Raw genomic sequence first — 17,594 nt, forward strand, 5'->3', positions numbered from 1 at the left:
CTCTGTCTCTCTGACAAATAAATAAATAAAATTAAAAAAAAATATTTTAAAAAAGTTACAAATGAAATACAGAGAGCAGAATTAACTACGGACAAAAGAGAGGTTTAAAAAACAAACCAATGTTCCTCCTAGATGTTAAAAACCCTCTCTGCAGAAAAATAATGTGGGATATCTATCTCACTGACTTTTCCTATTAATTTCCTGGCAGCTTGACTTTGCATAGATTCACTCTACTCTTCTAATGTAAATACATGCATTAGCATTTCCAGTGTAATTACTAAAATAATAGAAAAAGAGTATAACTTCAAAACTAGTAGGAGGAAAAATGGAATATAAAAAGAACAAAACAAAAATCAGTCTGAAAGAACCCAAGAAAAGGAGAAGGTAAGGATTATACTATAGTCATGTTAATATTAGACCAAATAATTTTAAGGCAAAAAGCATCCCTGCAGATAAAGATGAGTACTGCATGTTGATAAAATGTTCAGTTAATTGGGAAGGCATAACTCTTTTAAAGGTAGCTGTGAAATTTATAAAGCAAAACTTTTTGTAACTACAAGAAGAAATGAACAAAACAGCCATTTTAGTGAGAGAATTTTAATGCATTTCTGTCAGTGGTTGAGGATAGAGAAGATTTGAACAACAAAATCAACGAACTTGAACTAAGGGATATATGTTTAGAACACTGAAACCAAAAATATATATACTGAAGCACACAAAGAACATTTATGAATTTACAATTCAAAAAAATTCTTAATACAAACTTTATTCTCTGACCAAAATTCATTTAAGTTAAAAATCAATAAATTAGAAAATTTTATTGTTTGGAAATTAGAAAACTCTAAATAACTCATTGATTGAATTATAATATGCACATTAAAAGCTGTTTAGTATTGAATAGAGATATATCAAAATATGTGGTATATAGCTAAAGCAATGCTTACAGGGGAATTTATAACCTGAAATTCTTAAGTTAGAAATGAGGAAAGATTGAAAAATAATAAGCTGGGCATTGTAATTAAAGAATAATAGGCCCTAGGGGCACCTGGGTGGCTCAGATGGTTAAGTATCTGCCTTCAGCTCAGGTCATGATCCCAGGGTCCTGGGATTGAGCCCCCCATAGGGCTCCCTGCTCAGCGGGGAGCCTGCTTTTCCCTATCCCTCTGCGGCTCCCCCTGTTAGTGCTTTCTTGCTCTGGCAAATAAATAAATTAAAAAATCTTTAAAAAAAAATAGGCTCTAGAAAACAAATATTTAATACAGATTGGGCAGAAATGAACAGAAAAGGAAGACAGTTAAAAGGAGAAGTAGAGTGTTTTGTGTACTCTTTCATACTAACTGCATGCTCCCTTCCTTGCTACCTCTACATGGTCATAGTGGGCTCTGGGGTTATCTCAGCCTCTGCTCAGCCTCTCTTGTTGATCCTATTACTTCATTAGAAACTCATCTTGAGCAGATTCTTTACCTCTATTTAAAGAATAGTTCTTGGTTTTACTGGGGCGGAGAGGCAAAAACTTGCTAGCCTTTCTCTAGGTCCAACTGCTTACAGTCCTTAAATTACCCAAATCATCTTTCAGGGCACCACTGCTCTTGTATTTGTTTCTTCTTACATTATCGCTGGTTCTTCTAGGTTGCCTTTTTTTTTTTTTTCCTGTGTATTTTGTTTCTTTATAGTGCTTGTTAGAAGGCATCCTTAGATATCTAGTGATCTTCAGGTGTTTTCTCATATTTGAGAGTGGAGTTCCCAAAAATTGATTAGGTGCTCTGAATTGCTGGGGCTTGTGAGCTTGTGGTCTTCCGTGTAGTGAGTTCTGCATGAGCCCTTTCCTTGAGTGAACGAACCCGTCGTTATCCTTAGTCTTTCCTCTTGGGCTGGTACCTTTGTAGAAGGATCTTTGACCTACATATGTGGCAGGTGTATCCTGATAGTAAACTCTGGGAGCCCCGGGGAAGAGCAGAGTGGAGGAGGAGGGAGGGCAGTCTTACTAATTTCTCTATTCAGTGTGATTCCCTTGTCCCTGGCTGTACTTTGGGTCCCCTCAATTCAGAAATGGTTTGTGTTACTTACTGAGAGAAGACATCTTTAGAGGTAGGGTACAGGAGAAGATATTTGACTCCATGCAATTAGGGTGGGGATCTTGATGATCTAACTGCTTCCTAATAGACTTCTCTCCTAACCTTCCATTTTTCTATTTCTAACCCCGATTTTTCTCTCTTTTTTTTTTCCCAGAAGTGATTTATGCTGTCCAACTTTGACCTTTTCCGATTATACGTGGGTAGGGTGAATAGGAGCGGCATCTATTGGCATAAATCTGGTTCCTCTCAGATTTTTCTCACTATATGTTAGTGTGTCAGCTTTCCTGAGTGAGTTATGTTCAGTTACTACTTGTTCATTTGCTATTCAGTTTCCAAAATTTTTGTTGGTATTATATTGTTTTCTCTCCTGTTTGCCCTTCCAGCTTTATGTTTCTTTTTAAAAAAATCCCCTTATACTCATTGTAGTGGGGTTTTAGGAGGGAGCAAAAGTAAGTGCTTGGATTTAATCTGTCTTTACTAGCTTGAATGACTTTACTTCAAACCTTTATTTTTCAACTCTTGATTGATATGCTCAGTAGTGGCTCTGGCTCACTTTCATCTTTTAATTTTAAATTTATTTGAGAAATAGTAGGTAAATATATGTTATCTCTCATTTGGATATGTTCATCACAGAATCAGTCTTTCTGTTTTACTATTTCTTAACTTTTGAAAACTCCTGTCTTTATTTTTTTGCCTTTCCTGTCTTTGGGAATTACTCCTTTTTTTCTTGCTATCTTCATAGATATGGAGATTTTTGCCCAGCTCTAAATTCTGTAGTTTGTATTTGAAATCACAGATGTTTTGCTATTTCATAAATATATACTTATAATATTGTATATGCTTTTCAAAACCATATATTGTCTTTTTTTCCAAACCCCTTCCTCACATGAAAATAATTGATAGTTTCCTGGGAAAGATTAATACAGATCAATTTTCTGAATATTGTTGAGATATTCACTTTTTTTTTCTTACTAGCAAGGATACCTAGCCTTCTGTTTTGGGAGTTTGTGTCTGCTTTCCTTGCATCAGTGCTTCTGTTTCTCTATAAAAGTTCAAATAAATGAAAGCAAGTAAAATGGTAGTTATGGTATCATTTTATCTTTGTAAAAAAATTCACGGAGGCGTAGCATCCATGTTTTAGACAAAAGACCATTAACATTATGGAGCTAGCTCCTGTCCTAGGACAAGTTTCGATATTTAGACTGAATTTCTAAGGGGTCTCTGAGACCAGAATTCATCTAAGTGGACCTTCATCATTCGCTGGAACACAAAAGTCTCACTTTATTAAACAAAGCCAAGGCAAAGAGCACATAGCTAGGGACTTTGCTGCCTAGAGATCTTTGTCACAGATCAAAGGGCTCTAAATCTGGCAATTTAGCTGTGAAGGAAGGGGAATTAGGACATTTAGTTCTGTCAGTGTTTAAACTGCAAGCAAATAGTAAAAAGAATTTGCATCTGTCACTTTCCAGGTCAGCATGATCTTTTTTAAGTTATTCTTGATTTCTCTAAATTTGAGTTGGTTGAACATCTTTTTGGCTCCTGCAGAATTTTACTATTCTGATTCCACTCCTCCATCTCTTTGTATCCTTTTTTTAAAGCCGTCATTTCTTCTTATGCTTTTCAAATGATAGGCTTTCTTAAGATTGAGACTTTAGCTCTCATTCTTTCATCCCTGGTCTCTTTCTAGCCTCATTTTATAGGTCTCTCCTATTCCTGTAATACCAGATCTCATGTGTATGCACACAATTCTAAAGTCGGATTCTTTCTTGAGTTCCAAAACCAGTTTCCAACTGCTGAATATTTCCTTTAAGATGTTCTGCCAATACCTTACAAAATGTATGACTCTGGGTTAATTTGTTAATAAAAAGGGCAGAGGCAAGAGGTGTGTTATTCTCTAGGTTATTTAGATGACTCTTTAATGGTCTTTTTTGCGGATGTTTTGTAAGTATTATTTCATGTTTATAAAGTATCTGTCTTTTCATATTTCATTTCAGTTTGTCATATTTTTACCACCCAAACTAAGCATTTGGAGTTTTGCCTTCATCTCCCATATTCGTCAGGCACCTCCCCCCACCTCCATATATACACACACAAGCACACACAATTTTAAATGCTATAATATGTGTGAAGTTTGGGTTCATTATTCATTTTTTGGTAATGATTTAGTCTGTATTTATGGGGCAGAAGATAAATCTTATATTATTTTTCTCTTTACAGGTCTTTATGCCTTAAGGAGAGTCCTGAAGAAACAACCTAATCTCTCTGATAGCAAGCTGGCTGGATTGGTGAAGATTACTCTGAATGATTTCTTACAGGGGATGAATGACATCAGGCCCAGTGCCATGAGGGAAGTAGCAATTGATGTACCAAATGTAAGTCATTTGTACTCCCATGCTAGCTACACTGTTTGAATTGAACTCTGAAGAAACTGAGACTCCAGGGAAAGAACCTACCTAGGCTAAACTTTAAAAAAACATTTTTTTTAAATGAAAATTTTTATGGATGTAATCAGAGCTTCAGTGCAGTTGTAAGAAATACTTTGGGGAGATCCTGTGTATTCTTCACTTACTTTCCCCCCAGTGGTAACATCTTGTAAACAATACTACAGGATCACAAGCAGTATATTCATATTGATATAACCACTATCTTATTCAGACTTCCATGGTGTTACTTGTACTGTGTGTGTGTGTGTGTGTGTGTGTGTGTGTGTGTGTTTAGTCTGTGCAGTTTTATTACTTATAAAGGTTTGTGTGTCCATCACCAGAATCAAGATACTGAATAGTTCCATCACCACGATGATCCCTTGCTTTGCTCCTTCATGACTATACTTAGCTTGTTCCTGCACCCATTTCTAAAATTCTGTCATTTTAGAAGTGCTATAAAATGGAATTGTATAGTAGCAACCATTTGGTATTAGTTTTTCCCCATTTAGCATAATTCCCAGGAGATTCATCCAAGTTGCTATGTGCAACAGTACTTTGTTCCTTTCTATTGCTGAGTAGTATGCCATGGTATGGCTGTACCATAGTTTGTTTAACCATTCATCTGTTGAAGGACATCTGGTCTGTTTCTAGTTGGGGGCAATTGTGAATAAACCTGCTATAAACATTCATGTGCAGGTATTGTGTAAATGTAAATTTTTATTTCTCTGGAATAAATGCACAAGAGTGCAACTCCTGGGTTCTATGCTAATTGTATATTTACTCTTAAAATGTCTACTAGGCTCATTTTAGAACAAAAAAAAGTCTATTTATGATGCCTCTACTATAGATGCCTAGTGTTTCTTCAGGTTCCTTTACATTTTCTTCATCACTGACATGCTTTGCAAAGTTCACACACAGATCACCACAAGGGCAACAGAAGCTACCTTTTATGGGTGAATCATCTGCTAAGTTATCACCCGAGTGGGCCTAACATTCTGGAAAAAAATGGCCTTATAATTCTCTTTGAATATATTAATATTTCTGGAAAATGAACATTGAAACAAGGCATTGATGGCATGTCCTACATTATATTGGGATAGGGAATGGACTGTTAAATTTGGCTTGATCATTAGGATGTTTATATCTTAGTGTAGCTTGAGGAAAGTTTACAGATTGCTCTCTGACGGTTTTAGGAGAGCTCTGATGGAAGAATGGAATTTTGTGACTATTCTTTCCCTTTGCTTCAGTCAGATCACTCCATTAGTTTTTCTTTTTTGAGTTAGTCTTATTGCTTCTGAGATACTCCCTAGCTCTAACATGACAGTTATTTGAAAACTTACAGCCTTTTTAGAGAGTCAGGCATAGTTTTGTGCCCTTTGCCCCATTGTGTATATATTTATAGTTCTCTTGGTCATTAACTAATGTTTTTTAATTGCTGTAAGCTGAAACAAACAAACAAAAAAAACCCCCCAAAAGTTAAAGAGACTAAAAGGGTATTAAGTCAGTGGAATAGACTGTGTGGAATGATATAGTGGGGCAAAATCAGTGGATTTGTTTTCACTTTTTTTGTTGTTATCTTGTTTTGCTTTTCTTGTTTTTACTTGTAAGAATGTTCTTGGAAAATGTGTTTTGTAGCCAATAAGTCTGGGAAATACTGGTTTAAATAAAATCAGTTGTATTTCTTTGCTGCAGAGCTTTTCAGTGTCAAAAGAGAGCTATTACGGAAACTTATTTGGCCCTGGACCGTGTGGAGCAGATACCTTCTCCGTTTTACTGTGTGGTAGATTGCAAAAACAATGACGGCAGATTCTTCCCATCACTGTATGGTGGCTCTTTTTGCACAGCAACTTTGTAGCTCCCACCATAAAAGAGATGAAGTCAAGCTTTCCATCCCTTGAGTTTGTACTTGGCCATGTAACTCGCTTTGGCTGATAGAATATTAGCAATCATGATGCAATCAGGCTTGAAAGCACTGGGGCTTGCCTTTTCTTGCTGTTCTTTGAAACCCAGAATTAGTTATGCTAAGAAAACTGTGCTGGTGTCTTGGAGGATGAGAGACCATGTGGAGCAGAAGTGAGCCCTCTTAGCAGAAATCCCCTCCTTGCAGCCACCCTGCCGGTTGTCACACATGTGACGGACACCGTGCTTAACTGTCTCACCCCAGGCCAGAAGTTTACCCAGACCAGAAGAGCCACCCAGTTAACTCTTAGAATTGTCAGAAATGAGTAATGTCTGTGGTTTTGAGCCAGTAAGTTTTATGGTAGTTAGCAAAAGCTTAAGTGGCAAAGACTCTTCTTGTTAACTTCCTACAGAACACAATTGTTTTGTAAATTAAGGTGGGAAACAGTGCCCTAGAGACAGGAACATCCCCAAGGACTAGCTTCTAGTTTAAGCAGCTTTATGTAATTTTAAATTCTTTTTGAAACTTTTTCAAATTCACTAATGAATTTACAGCTTAACTTTGGGGTTTTATCGAAGCTGTGTAACACAATGTGCTAATTTAGTATGAATAATTTCACAACTGGAATTATGGAATAATGAATGATTGATGTTGGATTAGTAGAAGTTTTCCATTTCTTTGGAATTTATGGTCTAAAGTTTGGGCACATTGGTATGAATACTTTTACTTGTAGTATTTACCTGTATTTTATTGGCTACTGTTGCATCAAATAATGGGTCAAGTAGAAGTCATCAAATGCCACATGTGAAAATTTGGGGTGATACAGTTATAAACCACTGCACCATCCAAAAACACTTTAGTGTTTAAAAAAGTTTAGGAACTAAAGAAACAGTAAGTTTTTTAAAATTAAAATTACTGCCAATGGAGAATGTGTTTAAGCAGTGGCTGTCCACTCTTGGAATTGCTGAACTGATTTATTCATCACAGGAACTGGTACTACAACTGCATTTTTAATTGCTCTAATGAAAGATTTTTTTTTCCCTTTATTTTCTTTTGATACAGTATTTACAATCCATGGACTTGTGCCATTTTCCATTTGGCACTTTATTACTTGGCCTAAGGCCATGGTGTACTGTGATGTTACTCATGAGCTCCAGAGTGATTAGCCCTGGTCAAAATACTTTTTTTACATTGCTTTTTATGTTCACTTCAGATTATAAAAATTTTCCTGAGAAGTCAACATTTCTATAATTGAATTCCTAAACTTTACTCTTCTGCTGTCAGACTATTACATCGACAAAAATATCTCCAAATTATTTCTGCAGAAGGTTTACTACTTAACTTTGCTATAGAAAACCTGTTTCAAGTAGGTAGTTAATTGTGAACATTTTTTAATAGTAAGTTAAGCATTCAACATCTTTTGAGAAAAGATTTCAGTGTGTGAAATTAAAACTTGTAAATCACACTTGCCTAGTTATATTTAAGTTTAAAAGAAATGTCTTAAGATGGGAATATTGCCATTTATAATATAATGAATTATTAATTTCAGGAGACCACAAGTGTTAGCCACTTACTTAAATGTAATGTTTCCTTTTTGAGGACTTTGTGAATTGGTGATTATACCAATTGGTATATTAAAAGTAAAATGTATTTTACAGTTGATTGGTAATTAAAATCAAATGTATTTCTTTACCACAGGAATCCTCAGAATCTTTGACTATGCCACTATGAATTTTGAAATTTCAGTTTTTCACCCAGAAATAACAACTGTTAACATTTTATTGTAGTTCCAATAGATTTTTAAAATTTTGATAGGTTGTTTTTCTGTGCATATAGTTAATCTTAGGATACATATGGTTTTATGTTTTGCTTTATTCACTTAAAATTATATGGTCAACATTTTACTTTAAAATTTCTCAGCAAACATCTTTTTAATGACTGTATACTAGACTGTTATGTGGATAAACTGTAATTGTTTTATCCTTCTTCTCAAATATCTGGGTTTTTTTCTGTTTTTCTCTAAAGTGATTATACATACATTTATATCCAAATCTTTGCATTTATGATTCCTAGAAGTGGAATTACCACACTAAAATATGTGGTTTTAAGGCTTGGGACAAATGTTATTAAGCTCTTCCCCCCTCCCATAATGATTATTTTAATCTATAATTATGTGATAAAAATTTAAAATTACAAGGAGCTTAAGTAAAATCTCATTTTATTTTTACTTTAGTCCTTTTCTCTTTTATTTGCCACTAGAGTTTTTCTTGACTGAAAAGATCTTTTTCATTATGAGGAATAATACTGGATAATCTTTTAAAAAAGATTTTAAAAAAAAGAAAATGAACTGTCAATTGTATATCTTCTCCTTCCTATAAAAATGTTAAATTTTTAAATAATGGGGTGTAAACTGGATGATTTCTTTTTATGGGATTTTAAGTTCCATGAGAGCATAAGTTCTTACCTTTTATTTTTATCCTAGGACATAATAGATGTCCGATCAATATTTGTTCAATGGACAAGTGAAAAACTATAATTTTCACAAAAAAAACAGTTAATTTCACATATATTTAAATATTGCATCATTCTTCTATACTAAAGTGTAATATAGTCTATTATTGCCTTTATGTAACATTCTTCAGATTCTTCGTATTTTATAAAGCAAGTTTCTTTATTTTTTAAGATTTTATTTATTTATTTGAGAGAGACAGAGAGAGACAGAGACAGAGAGAGTGAGAGAGAGAACACAAGCGGGGTGAGGGGCAGGAGGAGAAGCAGACTCCCCGCTGAGCAGGGAAACCAGCGTGGGCGCTCCATCCCAGGACCCTGGGATCACGACCTGAGCTGGAAGGCAGACGCTTAACTGACTGAGCCACCCAGGTGCCCAAGCAAGCTGTTTCTTTAGTGAATTTTAACCTTAGTGAATTTTAACTTAACTGTTCAGTGAATTTAACAATTTTGAATAAAGATGCATGTAATAGTGCCAAGCTGCCTATCCTGGAAGGATACAAAGTAGTCCTTTATATTTTCTGCCAAAACATGTTGCTTTCTTGTATTGAAAATTCTTTTTATTAAGGTAACCAAAAAAAAAAAAAAAAGAAAAAATACAATGCTTTTAATAGTTGTATTTACATATTATCTTTGTGATGTCATTTTATGTATCCCATAACAATTATCACTGAAAAATGGCATTCTTAACCAAATATATACAGATTGATTACCATCAGGTTTAATTGATTTATGCGTCTTAAACCATCCCCACCCATACCCCCAGGCTTTCCCTATTTCATGTAGCTTTAGGTTGTTTTATTATTTGGAAATAATCTATCTTTATACTTTTGGTATTGCTTTTGGATTGTAGTTTTCAGAATTTGGACATTTGGTTCAGAATAAGCTAAAAGCCAATAAAAAGAGAGGGTTCTACTTTCATGTGAACCCACTTTTGTAAAGTGAACTGCAACCAGAGCCTCAAGACTAATTGTATAGCCCCAAACCTCTTTGTAAACTTGGATCCAGGTTAAACTTAGAGGTAGGCTGCAGTCAAGTTGAGTGTATACCAAATGTCATCAGTTAAATAAACATATCTCATTGACTCCCATTTTAAAAAGTAGCAAACTTAATTATAAAAATAAAGACTGGGTGTTTCACTAATTACATATTCAAAATTTACTGATGTATTTTCATTTGGCATTTTTTCAGATGAGAATAGAACATCAGAATGTGACAAGGCAGTTGAATTTCGAAGGATGAGCTCATTAGCATTACTTTTCTCTTGCAGAGATTTGAGTTAAATAGTTTAATTGACCATAATTACATTTCATTCCTCATGTACCCTCAGGATAATTAGAAGGAATTTGAGTTTCTATTCTTTAAAAACAGTACTGTATTCCGTGTGTTCTTTATTTTTTACAGATTCAAAGGATTGAGGGTTTTGTGATACTTTACTAAATAACAGATTGCTTTTTTTGGAATAGATATACAATCTGTGGAAATTCTATTAATTCCATATTGGTTCTTGGCAGGGCTTTTGAATTCGGTTTCTTTTGATTTTGCTTCTTGTTGTCTAGACAGAAGAGTGTCTTCTATCACTCCCAAGATCCCAGTCTTCCCTGCCAACTTCTCTTGTGCATTTTTATAGTTTCAAGTAATAACAATTGAACAGGAAAGCACATTTGGGAAAGTAGATTACTTTTAACCAGGAAATACTCTGTGCCAAAATCAAGATTGTAGTTTTAACTGTATTAAATATTTTAGAAGTTTAACTCTTTCATTCTGCCTTACTTTTCTCAGGCTTATAGTCTTGAGAAGGAATGAGAGAGATACAAAAGTTAGTGTAAAGATCAACAGTTTCTGTTCTCAGCTCTGATCCTGGTTAACTTTGGTGAAATCTGACACCCTTCCTTTCAGATGATAGAATGAAAGAAAGTTCTTAATTTGCTGTTTCTGATGTCTGTCTTCTTTTGAATTTATAATGTTCAGATTATCATAGAGGCATATGCTGCACTTGTATGTTATATTTGGTTGGTACTCAATACTTGAGTGTTTGCTAAAAACACAGATTTTCATTTACTGTAATTATGGGTTCCATTGGTAGGGTTGATGTGGTTCTTTTGCGGAACCACACGTCTTTACTTCATCTTGTACAGATATGGAGTAATTGCTCCCTCCCAACACTTCATTGAGTAATTTTCCCAACAGAAATTACTGATCCGGCTTAAAAGCCATCAGCATGACTACCTGTTGATCATCTCTAGAATGAAGTCTAAGCTCTTTAGCTTGCTATTCATAACCTGGTTCATGCCTCCTTCACTTTTCTTCTATTATGCTCTTGTCTTTTTGAACCACTCCTGTTTTTGCATGTGTTATCTTCTCTGCCTGAAAAAGTTGTTTTCTGACCTCTCAGTTAAAAAGATGTTGTAACGTGATCCCTTAAACACACACACACAAAATACACATATATGCCTTGTGGACATAATATACCTAATACACAAAATACACATATATCCCTGTGGACCTTTTGTCTTATTCACATTTGTTTCCCCACTGCTTGGCAAATGGTAATAACTAAATAATAGAAGTTCGTTAAATGACTGAATATTTTGTGAAGCATTTTGGTTCATAAAGGTTCTTACTTTTCAGAAATAGTTTTTTTGCCCTTCTATATAAATATGTTTATTTTTTGGTAATAGCTTTATTGCAATACAATTCACATATCAATTCAGTCATTTAAAGTGTATATTTTCATGGTCAAGTATATTTAAAGAGCTATACAGCCATTACTGCAGTCAAGTTTAGAATATTTTTATCATCCCAAAAGGAAATCCTATTCCCATTACCCATCATCTCCCAACCTGCCCATCCTCACCAGCCTTAGGCAAACATTTATCTATTTTATATCTCTATAGATTTGCCTATTATAGACATTTCATATAAATGGAATATAAGATATTTGATTCTTTGTGACTGGTTTCTTTTACTTAGCATAAAACTTTTTAAGTTCATCCATGCATCATATATCAATACTTTATTGCTTTTTATTGCCAAGTAATACTCTGTTGTATGGATGTAGCACATTTGATTTATCCATTCATAGACATTTGAATTGCTTCTACTTTTTGGCTGTCATAATTAAAGCTACATTTGAACATTGGTGTACAAGTTTTTGTTTGAGCACCTCTTTTCAATTCTTTTGGATCTATAAGTAGTAGAATTGCTGGGTCATTGGTGACTCTGTGTTTAACTGAGGAACTAACAATTTTCCAAACTGACTGCACCATTTTCTATCCCCACCAGCAGTGTATGGCGTGTTCCTCTTTCCTTATGCTCTCACTAAAACTCATCTATCTATTTTATTGTCTTTTTTATTATAGCTAGCTTAGTGGGTGTGATATGATAACTCATTGTGGTTTTTGATTTACCTTTCTTTAGTGGCTAATGATATTGAGCATCTTTTTATTTGTTTATTGGCCATTATGTGTATGTTCTTTGGAGAAATATCTCTTCAGATCCTTTGCCCATTTTTATTTGGGTTATTTGTCTTTTTATTATTGAGTAATAAGCATTCTTATATATTCTGGATAAAGTCCTTTATCAGATATATGATATCTGATATCAGATATGTAGATTTGCAATATTTTCTCTCATTCAGTGGGCTGCCTCTTTCATTTTCTTTATTTTTTTTAAAAAAAGATTTTATTTATTTGACAGAGCGCAAGCAGGGGGAGTGGCAGGCAGAGGGAGAGGGAGAAGCAGGCTTCCCGCAGAGCAGGGGGAGCCCAGTGTGGGACTTGATCCCAGGACCCCAGGATCATGACCTGAGCTGAAGGCAGTCGTTCAACCAACTGAGCCACCTAGGCACCCTGCCTCTTTCATTTTCTTGGTACTGACCTTGGAGGCACAAGTTTTTCATTTTGATGAAGTCCAGTGTACCTTTTTTTCTTCTGTTGTGTGTACTTCTGGTACCACATTTGAGAAACCATTGCCAAATCCAGGGTCATGAAAACTTACCTTATATTTTAGGAATTTATAGTTTTAGCTTTTACATTTATGTCTTTGAGTAATTTTCCACCCAGCTAGGGTTAACCCTGCTCTTGTGTTTGTAACCATAGCATTATAGAAACTACAATTATAGCTTGCAGCCATGAGAACCCTATATGGGAAAAGTGGTTTTTTTTAAACCTGTGGTAAAATATACATAACATAAAATTTACCATTTTAACCATTTTTAAATGTATAATTTGGTGGCATTAAGTATGCTTACATTGCTGTGCAGTCATTACCACCATCCATCTCCAGATCTCCAGAACTTTTTCCTCTCCCAAACTGAAACTCCATAGGTATTGAACAACAGCTCTTTATTCCTTCCCTCATCATTAAGTATTATGCCTGCTTTTTTTTTCTTAAGTTCTTTATTAGGTTAAGTTCCTTTTTATTTCTAGTTTGCTGAGAGATTTTTTTTTTTTAATCCTAAATGGATGTTGAATTCTGTTGAATGTATTTTCAACATCTTTGAAATGATCATAATGTGTTTTTTTAGTCTCAGTATTATGAATTACATTGATTTTCAATGTTGAATCAGTCTTGTATTTCTGGATGAATTTCACTTGACTGTGATACAGTACCCTTTTTATATAATTGCTGGATTTTATTTGCTAATATTTTATTGAAAATTTTTACATACATGTTTATGAGAGATAATGGTCTGTAGCTATTTTATGAAGTTTTTTTTATCTGGTTTTGGTATTAGGGCAATGCTGGCATTATGAAATGAGTTGGAAAGTGTTCTCTTATCATTTATGTGTTAGAATAAATTGTGTAGAATTAGTATTATTTCCTTAAATATACTCCACTGAAACCATCTGGGCCTAGAATTTTCATTACTTGGAAGACATAAGTACAATTTAATTTCTTAATAGTTGGATTGATGGAATTAGTCATTTATAGATTTCTATTGTTATCATTTTACTGTCTGCAGGATCAGTAATGATGTTCTATCTTATATTTCTCATTTCCACCCAAATTGCTTTTGCTCCACCCTTCTTTCTTTCTTGCAGTAGTTTTGAAAAGACATCTGCTGTCTCCATTTTCTTTGTTTTCCATATGTAATATATCTTTTTTCCTCTGGTTGCTTTTAATATTTCCTCTTTATCACTGGTTTTGAGCAATTCAGTTATCATGTGCCTTGGTAGTTTTCTTCATCATTCTTGTGCTGGTTCATTGATAATCTTGTATGTGTGGGTCTTTAGTTTTAATCAAATTTGGGGGGGAAATCTTCGCCATTATTTCTTGTATTTAGTTTGTTTCTTGCCTCCCTCCCTCATTGGGGACTCAAAATATATATGTATATTTGTCTGATTGAGATTGTCCCAAAGTTCAGTAATGCTGTGTCCATTTTTTTCTTTTATTTTTCTCTGTTTTTTTTAATGTCTGTTGTTGTGCCTACCAGTTCACTAACCTGTTTTACCCCCCTGAAATATCTATTAGTCTATCCATTGCATTTTAAAAATTATAACATTAAATTAGTTTTCTTCTCCAGAAATTTGATTTTAACCTTTTTATGTTTTCTTTTCTACTTAGTGTTTTCAGTGTTTTCTTTATTTGAACATACGGAATACATTTATAACAACTGTTTTAATGTCTTTATTCTGTCATCTGTAATTTCTGGATCAGCTTCAATTTATTGATCTTATGGGCTGTCTTTTCCTGCTTCTTTGCATGCCTGATACTTTTTTTTATTAAATTCCAGAAATTTTGGGGTGCCTGGGTGGCTCAGTCATTAAGCGTCTGCCTTCAGCTTAGGTCATGATCCCAGGGTCCTGGGATCGAGTCCCACATTGGGCTCCCTGCTCAGTGGGAAGCCTGCTTCTCCCTCCCCCACTCCCCTTGCTTGTGTTCCCTCTCTCGTTGTCTCTCTCTCTGTTGAAAAATAAATAAAATCTTAAATAAATAAATAAATAAAATAAAAATTTAAAAAATCCCAGAAATTTTGAATTTTACCCTGTCGGCAGCTGAATAATTTTTATATTAATATTCCTAAAGTTTGTTCTGGGATGTGGTTAAGTTACTTGGAAATAGCTTGATTATTGGGGTGGGGGGTGCATCTTGCCTTTAAATTTTCTTAGGTAGGACCAGAACAGTGTTCTGTCTAGTACTGGAATAAGATGCTTTTCAGTATTATACCTAATGCCTGGTGAATTATGAGAGCAGACACTATTCCTTCTATTCATTTTGGGTCTCTGGCCTCTCTCACCCACCTTCCCCTGCCTCAGTTTGTTTTTCTCACATGCGTTCACTGATAACAGGATATATGAAGGAGACCCTCATCAGAATTCAGGAGTTCTCTCCCTATGGACTTCTGTTATCTCTAAACCTCTGCTCTGTGATACCTAGCCTCTTTGGCTTCCCCATACTCCTACCTTTACCTTCTCATCTCAGGAAGGCTGTGGGTTCTGCCTATGTTTCCCCTTCATTACTGTAACCTGTGACCTTTTTCCAGGCAGCTTGTTGAGTATAATCAGCTCGTGTCCTTTCTCTCAGGGATCATTGTCCTTTGTTGTGTTCTGAGAATTAACGTTTCATATATTTTGTCAGTTTCTTCAATTTTTTTTCTTTTTCAGACAGAAAAATCTTTTTTTTCTTATCTCTTTTACTCATTGGCCAGAAACAAAGGTCTCTATTTGGCAGGGTTTTTTTGTTTTGTTTTGTTTTTAAGATTTTATTTATTTATTTGTGAGAGAGAGAATGGGAGGGAGAGAGAGAGCATAAGCAGGGGGAGCGGCAGGCAGAGGGAGAAGTAGGCTCCCCGCTGAGCAGGGAGCCTGATGTGGGACTTGATCCCAGGACCCTGGGGTCATGACCCAAGCCGAAGGCAGATGCTTAACCGACTGAGCCACCCAGGCATCCCTATTTGGCAGTTTTTAAAAGTGTCTCATATTTAATGATTTATATCCAAGCCACAGAGTGGAATGTATTCCAATATCCCATGTTAAAATTGCATCAGAATTTCATGTACTTTTCAGAGAAATGCTTTATAATTTTTATGTAGTTTTTGTTTGTTTTGTTTTGGGTATTAAGAATGAACCTTCTGGTTTTGACCCAATAGAAAGACCAGTGCTATAAAGTGGAATGGGATATGATGCTAAAGTGGAAAAATATGGTAGAGTGATTAAACTTAATCTGAAAATTAGCAGATGTCTGAGAACTCCACTATAAACTGGAGGTAAATTTAAAAAATAAGTTTAGAGGCCCGAGATAAAAGTTTTTTTTCTAATGTCCAGGGCTGTAGATGGGTACTAGGAGGTAGGAGGGGAGTATGTGAGAATATGAGTTCTAGAGAATTCTAAGTTTTTTTTATAATGTAATCATCTGTCTGTCTTTATTGGGGAGCCCCAAGACCACCCTCAGGCTTGATTCACTAGGATGACTCAAAAGCCATTACACTCATGGTTATGATTTATTACAGTGAAAGGATACAGATCAGTATCAGCAAAGGGAAAAGACCCATGGGGTGAAGTCAGAGAAATTAGGCACAAGCTTCGAGGTGTCCTCTCACAATGGAGTCACATGGGAACATACTTAATTCTACCTGAAACGATGTGACAATATGTGTAAAGTGTTATTCACCAGGGAGAATCATCTGAATTTTGGTGTCCAGGGTTTTATTGGAGGTCAGTCATGTAGGCACACATCACCTCCATGTTTGACTTAGCTACTTAAATTCCAGCCATTTCCAGAGCAAAAACAGATGTTCTTAAATCACATTGTCAGGGTAAGCTTATCTGGTCAAACTGGTATAGCTTAGCCTAAGGCTTCAGGTATAAAAACACTCTTATTGGGCACAATATTTAAAAGGCCAGAGATTATCCCTCAGAAGGGTGCCAATGGCCAGTCCTAAAGATTGGCATTTCTTTAGAATGTGCAGGGTTTAAGCAAGCCAGACCTTCTGAATTAAACTTTTTTTTTTTTTAAGATTTTATTTATTCATTTGAGATACAGAGCGAGAGAGAGAGAGCATGAGGAGGGGGAGAGACAGAGGGAGAGGGAGAAGCAGGCTCCTTGCTGAGCCAGGAGCCCGATGTGGGGCTTGATCCCAGGACCCTGGGATCATGACCTGAGCTGAAGGCAGACGCTTAACCATCTGGGCCACCCAGGCGCCCCCTGAATTAAACTTTTTTGAACACTCTGTCTACTTACTAACTGCTTTCTTTATTTGGATTTCACTAGTTTTTTTCTTAATGTCCTTTGTGTATTTCAGGATTCCATCTAGGTTATCATATTACATTTAGTTAGCATGTCTCCTTAGGCTTCCTTCCCTGGTCTGTGACAGCATTTATTCTTAGCTTGTTTTTGATGGCCTTGACAGTTTTGAGTATACTGTCAGGTCTTTTGTAGAATGCTCCTTAATTTGAGTTTGGCTGATGTTTTTATTATGGTTAGGCTAGGATATTACAGGTTTTAGAGAGGAACACCACTGAGGTAAAATGCCATTTTCATCCTGGCTTGACAAGGATATATTATTAATTTTGAACCTTTAAGGATCTGATTTAAAAATCCCTCAACCCCTCATGAGTACTTAACTAGATTTTAGGTGGATGCACTGCTCACATGCAGAATTTGTTTTCCGTGTTGTTGTTTTTTTTAAATCGATGTTTAACTGTCTGGCTACTTTGCTTTTTTCAGTGAAGTATGAGGATGTCT

The 17,594-nt window shown here is 35.3% G+C and overlaps 1 protein-coding gene across 6 annotated transcripts in view; it reads left to right on the forward strand.

The window, feature by feature from the left end:
* The window catches only part of AFG2A (AFG2 AAA ATPase homolog A), a 343,140-nt gene that overhangs the window by 34,649 nt on the left and 290,897 nt on the right, over positions 1–17,594 (forward strand). For all 6 annotated transcript variants that reach the window (XM_025874137.2, XM_073892232.1, XM_025874143.2 and 3 more), the window contains exon 10: positions 4,293–4,447. In XM_025874137.2, coding sequence (XP_025729922.1) covers positions 4,293–4,447 — 155 coding nt within the window. The remainder of the gene's footprint in view (positions 1–4,292; positions 4,448–17,594) is intronic.

This window comes from Callorhinus ursinus, unplaced genomic scaffold (genome assembly GCF_003265705.2).
Source record: "Callorhinus ursinus isolate GAN/ISIS: 27379988/994484 unplaced genomic scaffold, GSC_fseal_2.0 scaffold4, whole genome shotgun sequence".
NCBI classification, from domain to species: Eukaryota; Metazoa; Chordata; class Mammalia; order Carnivora; family Otariidae; genus Callorhinus; species Callorhinus ursinus.